General features: G+C 53.7%; 5 protein-coding genes across 5 annotated transcripts; 4 read left to right on the top strand and 1 right to left on the bottom strand.

Annotated features, from left to right (window-relative positions):
- Window positions 1-2,438: 2,438 nt before the first annotated feature.
- NCS57_01025600 (Protein kinase domain-containing protein) lies at window positions 2,439-4,427 on the top strand (the record flags this gene model as incomplete). The annotated part of the gene is made up of 2 exons (XM_053060006.1): window positions 2,439-2,517; window positions 2,581-4,427. 2 exons carry the CDS (start codon window positions 2,439-2,441, stop codon window positions 4,425-4,427), a joined length of 1,926 nt encoding a protein of 641 aa, XP_052910400.1.
- A 217-nt stretch (window positions 4,428-4,644) lies between these two features.
- NCS57_01025700 (uncharacterized protein) lies at window positions 4,645-5,147 on the bottom strand (the record flags this gene model as incomplete). The annotated part of the gene is made up of 3 exons (XM_053060007.1): window positions 4,959-5,147; window positions 4,759-4,830; window positions 4,645-4,707 (listed from the first exon to the last, which is right to left on the bottom strand). The coding sequence occupies exons 1-3, from the start codon at window positions 5,049-5,051 to the stop codon at window positions 4,645-4,647; spliced, it is 228 nt and encodes a 75-aa protein (XP_052910401.1). The 5' UTR covers window positions 5,052-5,147.
- A 2,564-nt stretch (window positions 5,148-7,711) lies between these two features.
- Window positions 7,712-8,500, top strand: NCS57_01025800 (uncharacterized protein; the record flags this gene model as incomplete). Its single annotated transcript, XM_053060008.1, has 2 exons — window positions 7,712-8,079; window positions 8,131-8,500. 2 exons carry the CDS (start codon window positions 7,712-7,714, stop codon window positions 8,498-8,500), a joined length of 738 nt encoding a protein of 245 aa, XP_052910402.1.
- Window positions 8,501-9,346: 846 nt separating this feature from the next.
- On the top strand, window positions 9,347-12,510 carry NCS57_01025900 (uncharacterized protein; the record flags this gene model as incomplete). The annotated part of the gene is made up of 3 exons (XM_053060009.1): window positions 9,347-10,256; window positions 10,305-10,402; window positions 10,450-12,510. 3 exons carry the CDS (start codon window positions 9,347-9,349, stop codon window positions 12,508-12,510), a joined length of 3,069 nt encoding a protein of 1,022 aa, XP_052910403.1.
- A 273-nt stretch (window positions 12,511-12,783) lies between these two features.
- NCS57_01026000 (uncharacterized protein) lies at window positions 12,784-14,301 on the top strand (the record flags this gene model as incomplete). The annotated part of the gene is made up of 1 exon (XM_053060010.1): window positions 12,784-14,301. The coding sequence occupies one exon, from the start codon at window positions 12,784-12,786 to the stop codon at window positions 14,299-14,301; it is 1,518 nt and encodes a 505-aa protein (XP_052910404.1).
- Between the last annotated feature and the right edge of the window lie 216 nt (window positions 14,302-14,517).

The raw sequence follows: 14,517 nt of genomic DNA on the forward strand, positions 1-14,517 counted from the left end.
ACTTCAAGAGACCAACTTCACCGGGGAGGGGGTTGAGCTAGCGTATCCAGAATGGCGGATGTACGAGGGGAAGCCCTCATCTCGTGGCCGAACTGTCGGGGCCGCCGCTGTATGCTGCCGGTGACCTTCTGGGGCATCATGTGAAGCCTTTGGATGTGTTGAGAAACCTGGATGCAGCTGTCGTCGCTACACATTCGACACATCGGCCATCAGCTACCACTACTGCACATTGAACATCACCGCCATCAGCTATCAACGCTGCACATTAGACATCTCCGTCATCAGCTATCACTACCGCACATTCAGCACGGCAGTCGTCGCCCTCGGTTCCCTCGTGGCTGCATCTGAGGCCAGATGGGCGGGCGCCATGATTGTAGGACAGGTGAGCTTGAGTCACCTGGTATAAGCCCAAGCGGACATGATACTCATTCAAGATGACAATCAAAAGCCTCCATCCGTGTTTGTCTCTGTAAACGAAAAAAACGCCTATGATGTCGGCGTGAATGCATGCATGCGTGTGTGCACGCACCGTCTTGTCCCGTTGTACCGGCGGCTATGCATCTAAATCTCGGTGCTGGGGGGGCTGTGCCCTCTCAACGTCAACAACGTGGAAGTGAAGCATCTAGACCCGCGATCGAAAACCCTCTATTCAAAATATTGGTACGTACTGTCACCGCTATTCTGCATCTCTGCCGGTGAAGCTGTCTCCATCTGGACATCGGTTATCTGCGAGATGCAACCCCCCTTGCAATTTTGATTGAGTCGATGCCGACATTTGGTGGTTGACGACCTTCGCGATTCCGCCTAGATCAAGTTTCTGCCCTACGCAGCAAGGGAGCCTGCCTCCGGAATGAGGGTCTCTTTGACGAGGCGGGCCTCTTTAGCGCACTGGCAGCTGCTTGATACAACGTCGGGTTGGTTCAGTATCATCACCCATTGAGTCCTTGGTGAGAATTGGAGAAGCAAGGGGTGTACATATCTTGGCTGAACAGGTCACCGAAAGCGGAGGTTAAGCCACGCCTGTCGGATTCAATAGCATCGATGCTTGAACAACGCGTCAATTCCAGAGCAGCACGTCGCCTCGACAACTGTTCAGCGACTGCAGTTCATCAAGCTCCGGCCCAAGCTTTCGCCAAGTAACGTCTTGCATTCATAGGTCGATACAGCCTCAAGCCACGCTCCCGGTGCGGCTGAGACATGCAGCTAGCTGGTCGTTGTCCATCCACAACAATCACAGGGGCCCAAACCTAGCAAAAAATGATCCTTTCCGCGTTGAAGGAATATCAATCTCTGAGATATCCTTGATCCCGGAATCACCGTCTGCGTGTAACATGCCTTTCGCGTCTCTATGCAGTATTTTTCGTTTCCCACTCTGGCGGCTCCAAAGGAATACAATTCACCCAGCGAATAAAGACGATGGAAATGTGGGAGCCTTCGGTCCGCCGACAGGGTTCACTAGAGCATCCTGTCGCAAACGGCCGTGATGTCATGCATGGCGTTTGCTAGCGAAATGCGGCACGTTTCAAAGATGGAAGATGAGCGGTCTGCTTAACAATTTCTTCAACCCCAGGCCAAAACAAGAGAGCATGGGTCAGTTGGCAGTCTCGAACTAAGGAATAAGGTGAACCAAACTTCTTACAGCCGCACCTATGCCAGAAGGAGGACCAGGTGAGCAAAGGTGAGAGAGCCCCCTATCTTGTTGTTGAGAGCCTGAGTATTTCACCCACACCCATTGATTGACGTGTGAGGGATTGAATACATCAGCTAGCCACAGGGACCAGGACAATTCACAACTCAGCCAAAATTCCAAATTCACTCCTCCAGAAAGATCCATTACCAAGGCGTAACTCTCATCTACTTATAGATCTCATACCCTTTTTTAAGCTCATTCTTAGTAACTTCTTACAACGAACCGTGCCCACCCAGCCAGCATAGGCAGATCTACACGGCATTGGACGATGCGACATAACCTCAGCGACCGCAATCAAATCAGGGGGGATATACAGGCCAAGGTATTGGGATGTGGCCAATCAAGCTCTTGAATTGCTCCCCTTTACCATCATCAGCCACGTCCACCTCGAAGAATGCTTCCTGTTCTGGCTTCAGTGGTGATCACTTCTATCAGCCCTATCCCCGTCCCTGTCCACAATTGGTACTGTACCCGATGGGCCAGATACCAAAAATACTTTGCAGGGATGATATGGGGAGGGGCTGTCAAAATAAAATGGACATCTTACTAGCAAAACAGGCAAAGACTGACTATCTATTACTGTCACTGCTCTGTAAGCGCTGTGCATTTTGCTCATCTCTTACCAACAAACCCAGCCTCCGCCACACTTCAACACTCATCAACCTCACCAAGACCCTCTGCCACACGCCGCCCCTGTCCCTTCTGCTACGTAGCAGAGCGAAAAAGGGCTGAGTCTGTAGGGCAGACCATGGATCCCGTCTCCCTAGCCGGCTTGGCCATCGGCGTCGCTTCCATTGGCCTACAGGTCTATACAGGATGTATCCAAGGCACGTCGTCTAGCTTCAGCACAGATGTAACAATCTCCTAACTTGCAACTTTGACTGCTTCAGGGATCCAGCTTCTCGTCACGGCCCTGGGCTACGAGGATGACTGCAAATATCTCAACCTGCGCCTCCGCATGGAGCAGCAGCGCCTCTTTGCCTGGAGCGAGACGTCTGGCCTGCTCGATCTGGATGCGAAGAACCAGGACAAGATCCTCAACTCCAACGTCTTCAACTTGCACCGTCAGACGGTGCTCGACCTTCTCGTGCAGATTCGCTGCCTCTTTGATGAGTTTACAGAGTATCAGCGGAAACACAACAATCTCTGCACCGTCGAGGATCATGATGGCATCCTAGGAGCCCCTGAAAAGGACGCCAAGTTGGCAAACTATCCCATGACGGAGAGGAAGCGGGACTTTATCAAGAAGGCCATGCTCGGGCTCAAGACCAAGTCGGTCGAGGGCATCACCAGACTACGTTGGACGTCGTTTGACAAGGCTGGGTTTGAGAGGCTCCTTGCCAAGTTTTCCATCCTCAATGATAACATGACCAACCTCCTTGACCACTCCCTCCAGGTCGAGATCAGGAACACTGTACAAGACACCAACCGGGGTGTCTTGCTACTGCACCACAAGATCGCCGACTTGAGCCACCTCGTGCTGGCCCTCAAGTCCCAACTCGACGCGGGCAGCCCTGGTGGCCCATCTTCCATGTCCAAGCTGGAGCGAGAAGCCAACGCTGATGCGCTGAGGCAGTTGTCGAGACTGGCCAAGTTCAAGGCCTTCAATGAGACCATTGACCCAAAGTCTGAAGGCCCCGCCGTCGTCGATGAAGCCGCCGCAAAGTTCCTCGAGCTTGCGAAGCCAGGCCATCAGCGCAATCTCTTCGTGCCTCGCTACCTCATTGAGGTAGACCCCGAAGTTGATGAATCGGACGAGCCACGATGCGAAGCTATCATGAAGACTGCAGAGGGGAAGAAGAAGGTCTGGATCGAGTGGAAGGACTATGACAGCGCAGGACCTCGGCCAGGATCTCTATCCAAGGCAGACATCATCGAGAGAGTTCGGAAACTTGCCGCGTTGTTGAATCACAGCCCGAAGCCCGAAGCCTTTCGCACTCCCCACTGCTTGGGCTTCTTCGACAAAGCCGATCCCAACATGCCTGAAGATGATGTCGATATCCTCGACCGCCGACTGGGTCTCATATTTGAGCGTCCATCTGACGATAACCTCGATACCACAAGACCCCCGATCTCGTTGCGTGAACTTCTCCAAGACCCAAAGGTCCGCAAACCTCGAGTCACTGAACGAGTCCGTCTCGCACACGCCATCAGTAACTGTCTCCTCTACCTGCACGCCGTGCACTGGCTGCACAAGGGTCTCCGAAGCCACAACGTGCTCTTCTTCCTCACGCGGGACGGCCACGTGGACTACCGCCAACCATACCTCTCGGGCTTTGATTTCTCTCGCCCTGGTGGCTCTGACGAGATGACTGACGCTCCAGGAGACGACGCGGAGCATGACCTATACCGACATCCTAACGCGCAATCAAACCGTCGACGGGAGAGGGAGCGCTCCAAGAAGAGCTTCGATATTTACAGTCTGGGTGTCATTCTTGTCGAGCTTGCGCACTGGCGTCCTATCGAAGAGGTGCTAGGTATCGACATGCGACGTGCACGAGGTCGCCCTGATGTGGTGCGAAAGGTACGGGATGCTCTCCTAGCTGAAGATAGAGTCGCGGCTGTGGGTGCCGACATGGGTGAGAGATTCGAGGATGCGACTCGACGATGTCTGGCTGGCGGAGAAGAACTGGGGCTGCGAGATGGCGATGACGAGACTGAGGACGAGGTTGCTGAGCGCTTATCAATCAAGTTCTATAAGGAGGTTGTAAAGCGATTAGAGGACGTGGTTGTGTGAGCGTCAACAGCTCTAAACAAAACGATATACAAGACTGGGACGAAAAGAGAGAGCATGAAGCACAAAACATTGTATAATAAGTCTATCGAAAATTCGTTGCATCATTAGTCGAGTGACGGCAAGCCAGCCTCATTCACTCGAACGACCCTCAATTAGGTGGCTCGTCCATTAAACGCCGGAGAAAGCAATTGAATCCCAAGTTCTCCAGGGACCGCGATTAACAGCAGCAGTCTAGGCACTCGAAGCAGCAGAGTCCAGCGCAGATGCCGCAGCAGATGGCCTATAAAAGGTTAGTTAAGCTCAGAGAAGAGGAGGGTCATTTGATCCTTACACCACCGTCACCCTTGCCTCCTCGCATTCCCATGGTGGGTTGATTCTCCATGGACATGGGCTGAACCGGGCGCTATCAACGAAATTCAATCAGTAAAATGTTTTAGGGTAAATGAATGCGCAGATAATCGGATCTGCGCATCAACGTCTTGGTAACGCAGCCAAGCCCGGAGGCCAAGCCGGAGGAAATACACGACGTACCGGCTGCTCGGCGTTGTTCTGTCCGGTCGGGAACGCGGCGGGGGCCGGCTCGCGGGGCATTTGCATCGGCGAAGTCGAAGTAGAAGTGGGCATGTTGATGATGGTTGATGGTACAGATATTGTTTTGGTAGAGTATTCAAAGGCAAATGGGCCAGATGTATACGAGAGATTTACAGAGTATGGATGCAGAGGAAACAATCAGAGCTGTCACAAAGGGCGCGGGCCGTTGATTTAATAATGTCTTGGGTCGGCCAAAGATGCAGGGTTCCATGTTCGGCGTGCGCGGGTCTTGGGCTCGAATTGGATCCCCTCTTCAAGCGAGGCAAGGAAAGGCAAGGCGTTTCGGTATCTGGGGCTGACGGGGGATCGTCATCGGCACATGGGTCTTCAATTCAACAAGATCCATGCTGTCTAGGGCAACGCCTGACTAGGCCAGCTGCGAGACTGCGCCGTGACCTCCGAGGGTCAGCAGGATTCCCCCATCAGGCATGTCGGCTGCTGCAGGGTAGCACGGCAAGTCTCGCCATGGCTTGAAAGATACACTCTCCCACGGGGTCATTACTATGGTGGTGAGAGCCCCATGCCGGGTACCTATTGAGTCAAACTGTCATGTGGCTGCTGATGGCAGATGCGAACCACCCAACGGCGTGCCCGACGCCCTGCATTAGCATCCATGGCAGGTCTTGTCAAAGAAGAGAAGGAACAAAGAGAAAAAGCGAAAGCGAAAAAAGCAAAGCCCCCTGTTATCGGATCATGACGTATGCCTGACGGAGAAACTTTGTCATTTCGTCGTGTTTGCAGGCTGTCCCTTGCTTTCCCATGTGGAGCGCGAATATTCGATTCAGCTCTTGAAGAATACGATCTATTTCTAGAAAAAAGCCTGAGCCAGAACCGCTTTTTCGGTTTGCGGCAAAGCCTTTTACACACAAAGAGCCACAGCCGCGCGTCTTGCCGAGTCACAACGATAATAGTTCGGCCGAGAGACTGGTTCATAGCGGGTTTCCTGGACCCATAGGGCTGAGCCTAGGGTAGTTCAACTCATAAGCAAGTCGGATCATCAGGTTGACGAACTGACAAGTGCAGGTTAAAAATACCGTATAATTCAAGGCAAATCTTGAGATAGACTTTTCAAAGACTCCTGTCAGATTCGTGCTTATATCATCAAGTCTTCTTCTTCAAGTCGACTCCTTTTCCGCAATCGGTCGAGTCGTTGTGGCGGCCGCGTAAATGGGTCCATAACCTCGGCCGTATTAGGAGGCAGTGCCTCAACCTTGAACGAACTTGTCATGGAGCCTAGGATAAAAAGACACCAAAAGGCTTAGCAAACACGCGTCAGCTAGCCATTGCCTCGAGGTTTCTCGCCCCAAAGCAGCTTTGCGGAAGACGATTCCCAGACCGCGGCAGCATTTGCCGAGGATCTGGCAGTGAAGTCATCGCGACAGCCACCGCAGCCATGACTCGCTTTTTAGGTCTGGAGCTTGGGCCAGGATGCCAGGCAGACAGTGGGATTTCTTAAAGAGCATCATCGGGAATGTGAAGTAGATATTGAGCGGCTTCGGAGTCCAAATCATGGGGAAGCAGAGAGTCACCGTTGAGCCGCTTTACTATACTGACAGATGATCTCGAAGATAGGACAAGTTCAGTAGAAACTCATAGTCGTCACTTATACCGTCATTGCTACCCATTCGAGACCTCTTGTATGAAGATCATACCTCTCTTCTACCCATCAAACGCTCCTTAAAGAGTTTCTTCTCAACAAAGGTTCCGTCTTCCTTGGCACCCAACCTCCCAAACAGCCCAAGGCGTCCCATCTGGAATTGGTTAGAAACCCGGAAGTCTATTATCCAGCATCCTCGTATGGATGACCCCCTGGATGACACTTACGAGCGTCTTGTGCAAAGCCTTGAAGATATCTGCGCGGCTTTGACTTCGACCTAGACTTGTGCCGGTGCCCCGAGCATTCCACTTCGTGACAGATGCTCGCGGGCTGTTGTCGGCGTTGTGGAATTATCATGAGCCGATGATTACACCATGAGTACAGGGCATATCTTTGTGATCTGTAAGATGGGAGATACTATCCTGTTGCCTGTTACACATCCCCTGACGAAGCCAATCAATGATGTGTAGTCTGGGCCTCAATCGAGATATTGATCAACAGTTACGGCTCTACATTCAAGCAAAGACCATCACCTCTCTCACAAGGAGGATATCCACAAGCCCTGTTGAACATGGGCAAAACGGTACTGCATCGGGAGAAATGTGATTACTGAAAGCCGCCTGGCCGCTCGCCAAGTCGGCTACAGCCTCCCCACGCACGTTTAACACGCAACTCAAGGTTGACCATGACGTTGAAGAAACCCAAACGCACACGGGGAAGCTCGAGATAGAGTGCTGGGACGCTCGTCCCGCTCACCCACGAAACGTGAACGGCCGGGCGTAATTGGCCGCGAGGGCATCCCAAGCCCCAGATATCACATATCTCGCATGACAGCCACGTTTATCTGGGCGACCGTTTTCAGACAATATTGACTAGCTGCGTTCCTTGCATCGGACCACTCTCGGGAGCTGAAACATGACGATGAGGCTGGGTCTGGACGTGAACTGTATCGGTTGATTTCATTAATCGCGTTGGAGATAGAAGCAGGTATAATAGACGGCCGTCACTTACACGACTTTGCATCTGATTATCCATACCAAAGCAATTTCACAAACAAAAACAAACAAACATCTTTAACACAACATAAACACACACAATGGTACAAGTCACAATCCTCGCGGTCCTGGCTGCCTTTGCTTTCACTGGCGTCGACGCGGGCCTGCACAACCCCCTCGAATGTCTCATCGAGGCATTCTGCCCCCATACCGAAGACCCAGCACACCCGCCCGTTCAAACCACCAAGGCCGCAGCTGTCAGGGACGTGTGGAGCTTGAAGGCTAGTACTCCCGAGTACACGGAGACGGCCCCTCCTCCAGAGAAAGACCTTGATCCGGAATGCTACAATGTCAAGAACCCCGGCTTCGAGGACGCGACACTCTCCCCTTGGAAGGTGTCAGACCCTCGATCCATTAAAGTCCAGACTTCACGTGGAAGATACCAAGCCCAGAGCGGTAGAAAATTCCTGTACGTTTCTCTGCATCTCTCTCTGAAACTCCCACTAACGAGACGCGATAGCCGTTTTACAGTTAATGATCCCAAGGTGGAGCTGAGCATCAGCCAGCAACTACACGGTCTTGAGCCTGGCAACCACTGGATCAACTGGGCCGACACGTGGACTGAAAAGAACAACACGGGCGCGTCCGAGTGCACAATCAAGATCAAGCTTGACGACGAAGTCATCTTGGAAGACCACCACTGGGTGCTCGACCCCTTCTACTGGGGCGGCGGCTCCTTCATCAAGAAGATTGCCTCTCCCGACCCAGTGCTCAGCTTCAACTTTCTGTGCCCAGACGCGCCCTCAGGCGGTGTCGAGTTTCTCATGGATGACATAACCGTCTACCCTATTGGTACGAATTGTAATGGCGAGGAAGTTTCAGATCTTTAGCTGGCGAGGCGTTGATGGACAATACTGGCTTTTAATGAATAATGTTGGTGGTTAGTAGTTTCTAAGAGGCATACATTCTTAAGCGGTTCCTCTCCATGTGGAGTGGTTTATACAAGCGTAGCCATCCTTGACAGCTGAAACACATGAAACATGACGAGACGAGTCAGAAGCTCTGCATCAACTGTGAGATGGAAGAGAAGCACCCGAGACCTTGTATCCGTTTCAACATGTCGAAAACCATGGACTTGGCTGATGTCAGTAACGAAACCCTGATTCCCCCAAGTCTTGAACTGAAAAAAGGAACCTTATTTACCGAAAATTTCCCGCCGCTGCCAAGTCCAAAAGCCTGAGGCCTAAAATGGCAGCTGCCGTAGCTTGCACTGGTTTCTGGGGGCGGCCCAACACTAACAGGTTACGGGGGAGGAGGCTGAGCCACTGAGCGCCCAGGCCAAGGGCCGCTATGATATGCCCGCGGCCCCGTACTAGGCGGCCACTCCATGGATCGGTCCCTGGCACATCCAACATCCCGTCCCGTCTCGTCTTTCTCCCAAGGGGCCATGCAATGTGTTTCTCTGTCAACTTGACCATGCGCCCGGCCTGAATTGCTCAATCACTTGATTGTGTTTGACCCAATGCCTTGAATCTCCAACTTTGCCGTTCCTTATACATTGATCGATTCCTCTCCCCCTCCAGCGCCGTCTTCCTCTCCCCTACGGGGCACCCCCTCGACCGCCCTCGCTTCCTTGGCTCTTCAATCTCGTGCCCGACGACCTCTCCGTCATCCATCACCGCGATCGCACTTGAACCTCCCATCGTCGTCCTTGACCATCGATCTCCCCGCTCGAGATGGCTTCGCACGGCCAGTATCCTCCGCCTCACCTGGCTCCAAAACACCATCATCATGCCCCCTATGGCACTCCGCCCGTGGCCGTCCCCGGTGGCGCCCCGGCCGGCACCTTCTCGCCCGGTACCAAGATTCAGGTCGGCAGCCACCGCGTCGTGATTCAAAAGTACCTCTCAGAGGGAGGTTTCGCGCACGTGTACCTCGTCAAGATGCCCAAGCCCGTCGACGGCACCGACATGGCGGTCCTGAAGAGAGTCGCGGTCCCTGATAAGGAGACCTTGCGGGGCATGCGCACCGAGGTCGAGACGATGAAGCGCCTCAAGGGCCACCGGCCGATCGTCACCTATATCGATTCGCACGCCTCTGAGCTCAGGGGCGGTGGCTACGAGGTGTTTCTGCTTATGGAGTTTTGCAACGGGGGCGGCCTCATCGACTTTATGAACACTAGGCTGCAGCATCGCCTAACCGAGCCCGAGATCCTCAACATCTTTACCGACATCGCCGAGGGCGTCGCATGCATGCACTACCTCAAGCCCGCGCTGCTCCACCGGGATCTCAAGGTTGAAAATGTCCTCATCACCGCCAAGGGCTCCTCCAAGCGCTTCAAGCTCTGCGATTTTGGCTCGGCCGCGCCGCCGCGTCCCGCCCCCACAACCGTTGTCGAGTGTCGCCTCATGGACGAGGATGTCCAGAAGCATACCACCCTTCAGTATCGGAGTCCTGAAATGATTGATGTGTACCGAAAGCAGCCTATAAACGAAAAGTCTGATATTTGGGCCCTGGGAGTTTTGCTGTATAAACTATGCTATTACACGACCCCGTTCGAGGACCAAGGCCAATTGGCCATCCTCAATGCCAGCTTCAGGTTTCCGAGTCACCCTGTCTTTTCTGATCGACTCAAGAAGTTGATAGGTACAGTTTCTTACCTCGGATGAGCTTTTCATGAGACTGACCTTTTAGCGTCAATGTTGAGAGAAAACATGCAGTCGAGACCAAATATTTACCAGGTACTCAAGGAAGGCTGCGCCATGCAAGGGCGAGATGTCCCTATTCAGGATGTAAGAGGATTGTTACCCTTGGTAGGACTCGTATTGACTTTATCTAGATCTACTCTGGCCAAGCCCAATCTCATGGTCGAAATGACAGCCCTCAGCGTAGGCAACAATCATCAGAGCAAGCGCCAGTCGTTGGTGCTGTCTTCTCACGGGCTGAGCCGGAGAGACAAGTTATCCCTGATGTTGTTCCAATGAGAAGAGGAAGACCGGCGGCGTCACCAGCTCCAACCAAGGCAGCACAGAAGCCAGAGCAATCTCCCATGCGAAAAACTGATGGAGATCCCTTTGCCGCTCTTGATTCCAAGTCGACTTCCCAGGCCGGATTTGACGAGCTGTCATCGAGGTTCCCTACTCTTGACCAGTTCTCATTATTACACGACCAAGGGACCAAATTCGATTTTGACGCCTCCTCGCCCACCTCACCAACTCCTAATGCCCCGTCTGACCTCAACCAGAGAGTTACGGAGAGGCTGGCCGATGAAGCCTTTGCCATGCCTCAGCCAAGCGATACACGTACGAGGTCAACATCGAGGCCGCACTCAGTCACGCCTGTTGCCCACCAAGCTGCGGTTGCCTCGCCTCCCCCAGAACCTTCTCTGCAAAAGGTCTTGTCCGCACCAAGCAGGCCAGAAGTTAGCAGGGCGCAGTCTATCATTAGTAACAATCCCGAGCTACAGGCGATTTCCTCTCAAACAAGCTCGAGATACGTGTCTACTGGCACGATGACAGCAACTCCACCGCCTGAGCCATACAGGGACTTGGAGAGACCTGTTCAGCGAGAGTCTCGCGAGTACGCACGATCCAGCAGCGCTACAAGGCAACCTGAGCAAAGTGCCGGGCAATGGGGCGCTGAAGAATCACGCCCTGCTTTCCCTGCCCGGGGTTCGTCCTATCAACCATCTTCGCATGCTCGTCAACCGTCTTCATCAAGACCCTCTCTTGAGGGCGGTCGCCCTCGCGCAGACTTTTTGGAGCCTGCAGCCCGTACTTCTACCACAATCTCTCGACCGCGCCCTGCAAGCACAAACCTCGAGGGTACCACGCTCGATTTTCTGCGTGAAAGAGAGGCTGCTTCCCGATCGTCAAGTCGACCACCTCACTACTCGCCTCAGATTCCGTCCCCTGCCCAGGAACCTGTGACTGATGACGACTCGCGAGTTGCATCTAGTGATATGGATTTCCTGAGGAGTCTGGAAGATTCGGAGCGGACCAAGGCGAGCAAGCGCTCTAGTCTGACATCGTTGTCTGGGAACAAGAACATCCTTGCAGGCAAATTTGGAGATGCCTTTAAGCGCTTTGAAGGCGGTCCTCCTGGAGGTGTGAGAAACCCTTCGCCACAAAGGGACGCAGGACGCCGTGATCTTACTCCTATCGCTGGCTCTGAGGCTACTGATGGGCGCAGCGATGACGGCCGTATCCAGGAGGATGAGGATAACATGACGCCTGAGATGAGGCGTGAGATGGAACGCCTGAAGCTACAAGAAGAGGAACAACGTGTTGAGGCCGCCCAAGCTGAGTACCGTCGACGTGTGGCCTCAGGAAACCGTGGACCACCTATCCCACCAAAGAGCATTGGGGGAGTCTCCCGTGCTGTCAGCATCCAGAACCGGGTCCAAAGTCTCTTGAACGAGGACCAGAAGTCTTCGAACGTGCAGAGGACTGCCCAAGGATATGGAAAGTACACCGACTCATCGGAAAGTGGAGGCAAGCCCGAGAAGCCGCTACCTGTCAGGAAACCCCTGAACATCGCCAAGACTAGAGTTGAGCCGCCTCAGGCTCGGCCAGTCAGCACTGGCCCGGCCTCGACATCCTCTGCACCTCCAGCTCTTGGACCCAAGCCCCCAGCAAAGCCGATCGCCCCTAAGAAGCCGGTTCATCTGAACAGCCTCCCTACCGGACCACGTTCATCGTCACCTTCAAAACAGAGCCGGGCGCAGGCATCGTCAGCTCATGTTATCGCCGTGGACCTCCCTGGACAACCTCTGTTGGACATGACTGCCAAGGAGAAGGACGATTACATCCAGGACTTTACGAAGCGGTTCCCCAGCCTGGGCACGATTGAGATGGTGGAGCGGGAAATTGGTGGACAGAATGGGGCATCGGGACGGTAAGATAGACGACATTGAGAATCTAGTCTCTCATGCAGCATATACACTTGAATATACTCGGCGCATAGCATTATTGTGCTTGTGGTCTTGAATCGTTGGCGTAGTCTGAGAGAGGGAGTTCAAGGAGACGGGATGCATAAAGCGGGGCTATGCACATATGCACCTTTATCTTATCGCACCCCAGCTCCAAACTTTTTTTTCTGAAGCAAGCCAACTCCCCGTAGCCTTTCGCGACAACTGCCTGCAGCAACTACAAGACTTTTACAACACGATACAATGGCCAAACGCAAGAGACAAGCCGTCGCGCAGAGCGAACCTGCCCCCGAGCCTGTATCCAACAAGAAGGCCAAGGCAGTCCAAGCTCCAAAGGAAAAGCCTTCAAAGGAAAAGACTTCGACACCTGCCGTCTCGACAACTACGACCACCGCCTCTACCGGCCCCGAGACGATCCAGATCGTGGTGGGATCTTACGATAGAATCCTTCATGGATTGACGGTGACGATTGGACCCAAGGACCAGGCCGACTTTGCCGACACATTCCTCTTCAATGCCCACACGTCGGCGATCCGATGCGTCGCAACGTCGCCTGTCTCGGCGCCCGTCGCTGGCCAGACGCAGAACGTCATGCTCGCCTCTGGAAGCACCGACGAGCGCATCAACCTCTACAGTCTGTCGGCGCACCCCCCGAGCCGAAGGGACCAGGACCTGCTCGCCAAGGTAGCGCCCCGACCGATCCTCGAGAACCCCAAGAACCGAGAGATTGGCACGCTGCTTCACCACTCATCGACTGTGACAGCACTGCGGTTCCCCAATCGGTCGAAGCTGTTGTCATCAAGCGAGGACTCTACGATTGCTGTTACACGCACAAGGGACTGGTCGCTGCTTAGCAACATTAAGGCTCCTATCCCGAAGCCACAGGGACGACCCAGCGGTGATACGGCACCTCTTGGAGGTACACCGTCTGGCGTCAACGACTTTGCGATCCATCCTAGCATGAAGCTCATGATCAGTGTCAGCAAGGGAGAGCGGGCAATGCGACTGTGGAACCTGGTGACGGGCAAGAAGGCCGGAGTGCTGAACTTTAGCAAGGAGATGCTGCAAGAGGCCGGCGAGGGAAAGCACTCGACGGGCGAGGGCCGACGGGTCGTTTGGGGCAATGTGGATGATGCGGACGAGTTTGCAGTTGGATTCGACCGAGACATTGTGGTATTTGGCATGGATAGTGTCCCCAAATGCCGAGTTATGGGATCGATCCGTTCAAAGATTCACCAATTCTCTTATGTTCAGGTGGACGAGGAGGCGGACGTTACACTTCTGGCTGCGGCAACCGAGGACGGCCGAATCCTCTTCTTCTCGACCAAGGACGAAGACCTCACAAAGCCCGACGATGCGGACGACAAGAAATCCGAGTCTCTGCCTACAGCTAAGCTGGTCGGGCAGATCGGTGGCAAGGCAGACGGAGTGGATGGGCGGATCAAGGACTTTGTGGTTATCAAGAGCGCGACAGATGCGTCGAGAATGTACGTGGCGGGCGGTAGCAGCGACGGGCGGGTCCGGTTGTGGCGAGTGTCAGCGGATGAGTTGCAGGGGAAGAAGAAGAAGCAGGCCAAGAAGGGTGATGATGTTGCTGCTGCTGGTGTGGGGAAGCTGTTGGGGACGTACGAGACGCGAAACAGAATCACTTGCATGACGGCGTTTTTGATGATACCCCGACCCGAGGGAGCAGAGGAGAGCGAGTACGAGTTCTCGGATGAGGAGGATGAAGAAGAGGAGAGTGATGGTGATGAGGATTGAGCGTGGGGGGGTTTAGAAGGAGAGATAATTTGACCGCTATCATTTACATGATGATGGTGTTTCCATCATGACCTGACCTGAGCCGTATAGTACATTGACGTCGACCCATGAAGCCAAGTGACGCGCAAAATCACATGTCAATTGATGTACATTACTGTACTCATTCCACGTCGGACACAAAGTCCATTCCTCGTCTGCACACAGCCGAAACGGGGT

Source organism: Fusarium keratoplasticum, chromosome 8, assembly GCF_025433545.1.
Source record: "Fusarium keratoplasticum isolate Fu6.1 chromosome 8, whole genome shotgun sequence".
NCBI classification, from domain to species: Eukaryota; Fungi; Ascomycota; class Sordariomycetes; order Hypocreales; family Nectriaceae; genus Fusarium; species Fusarium keratoplasticum.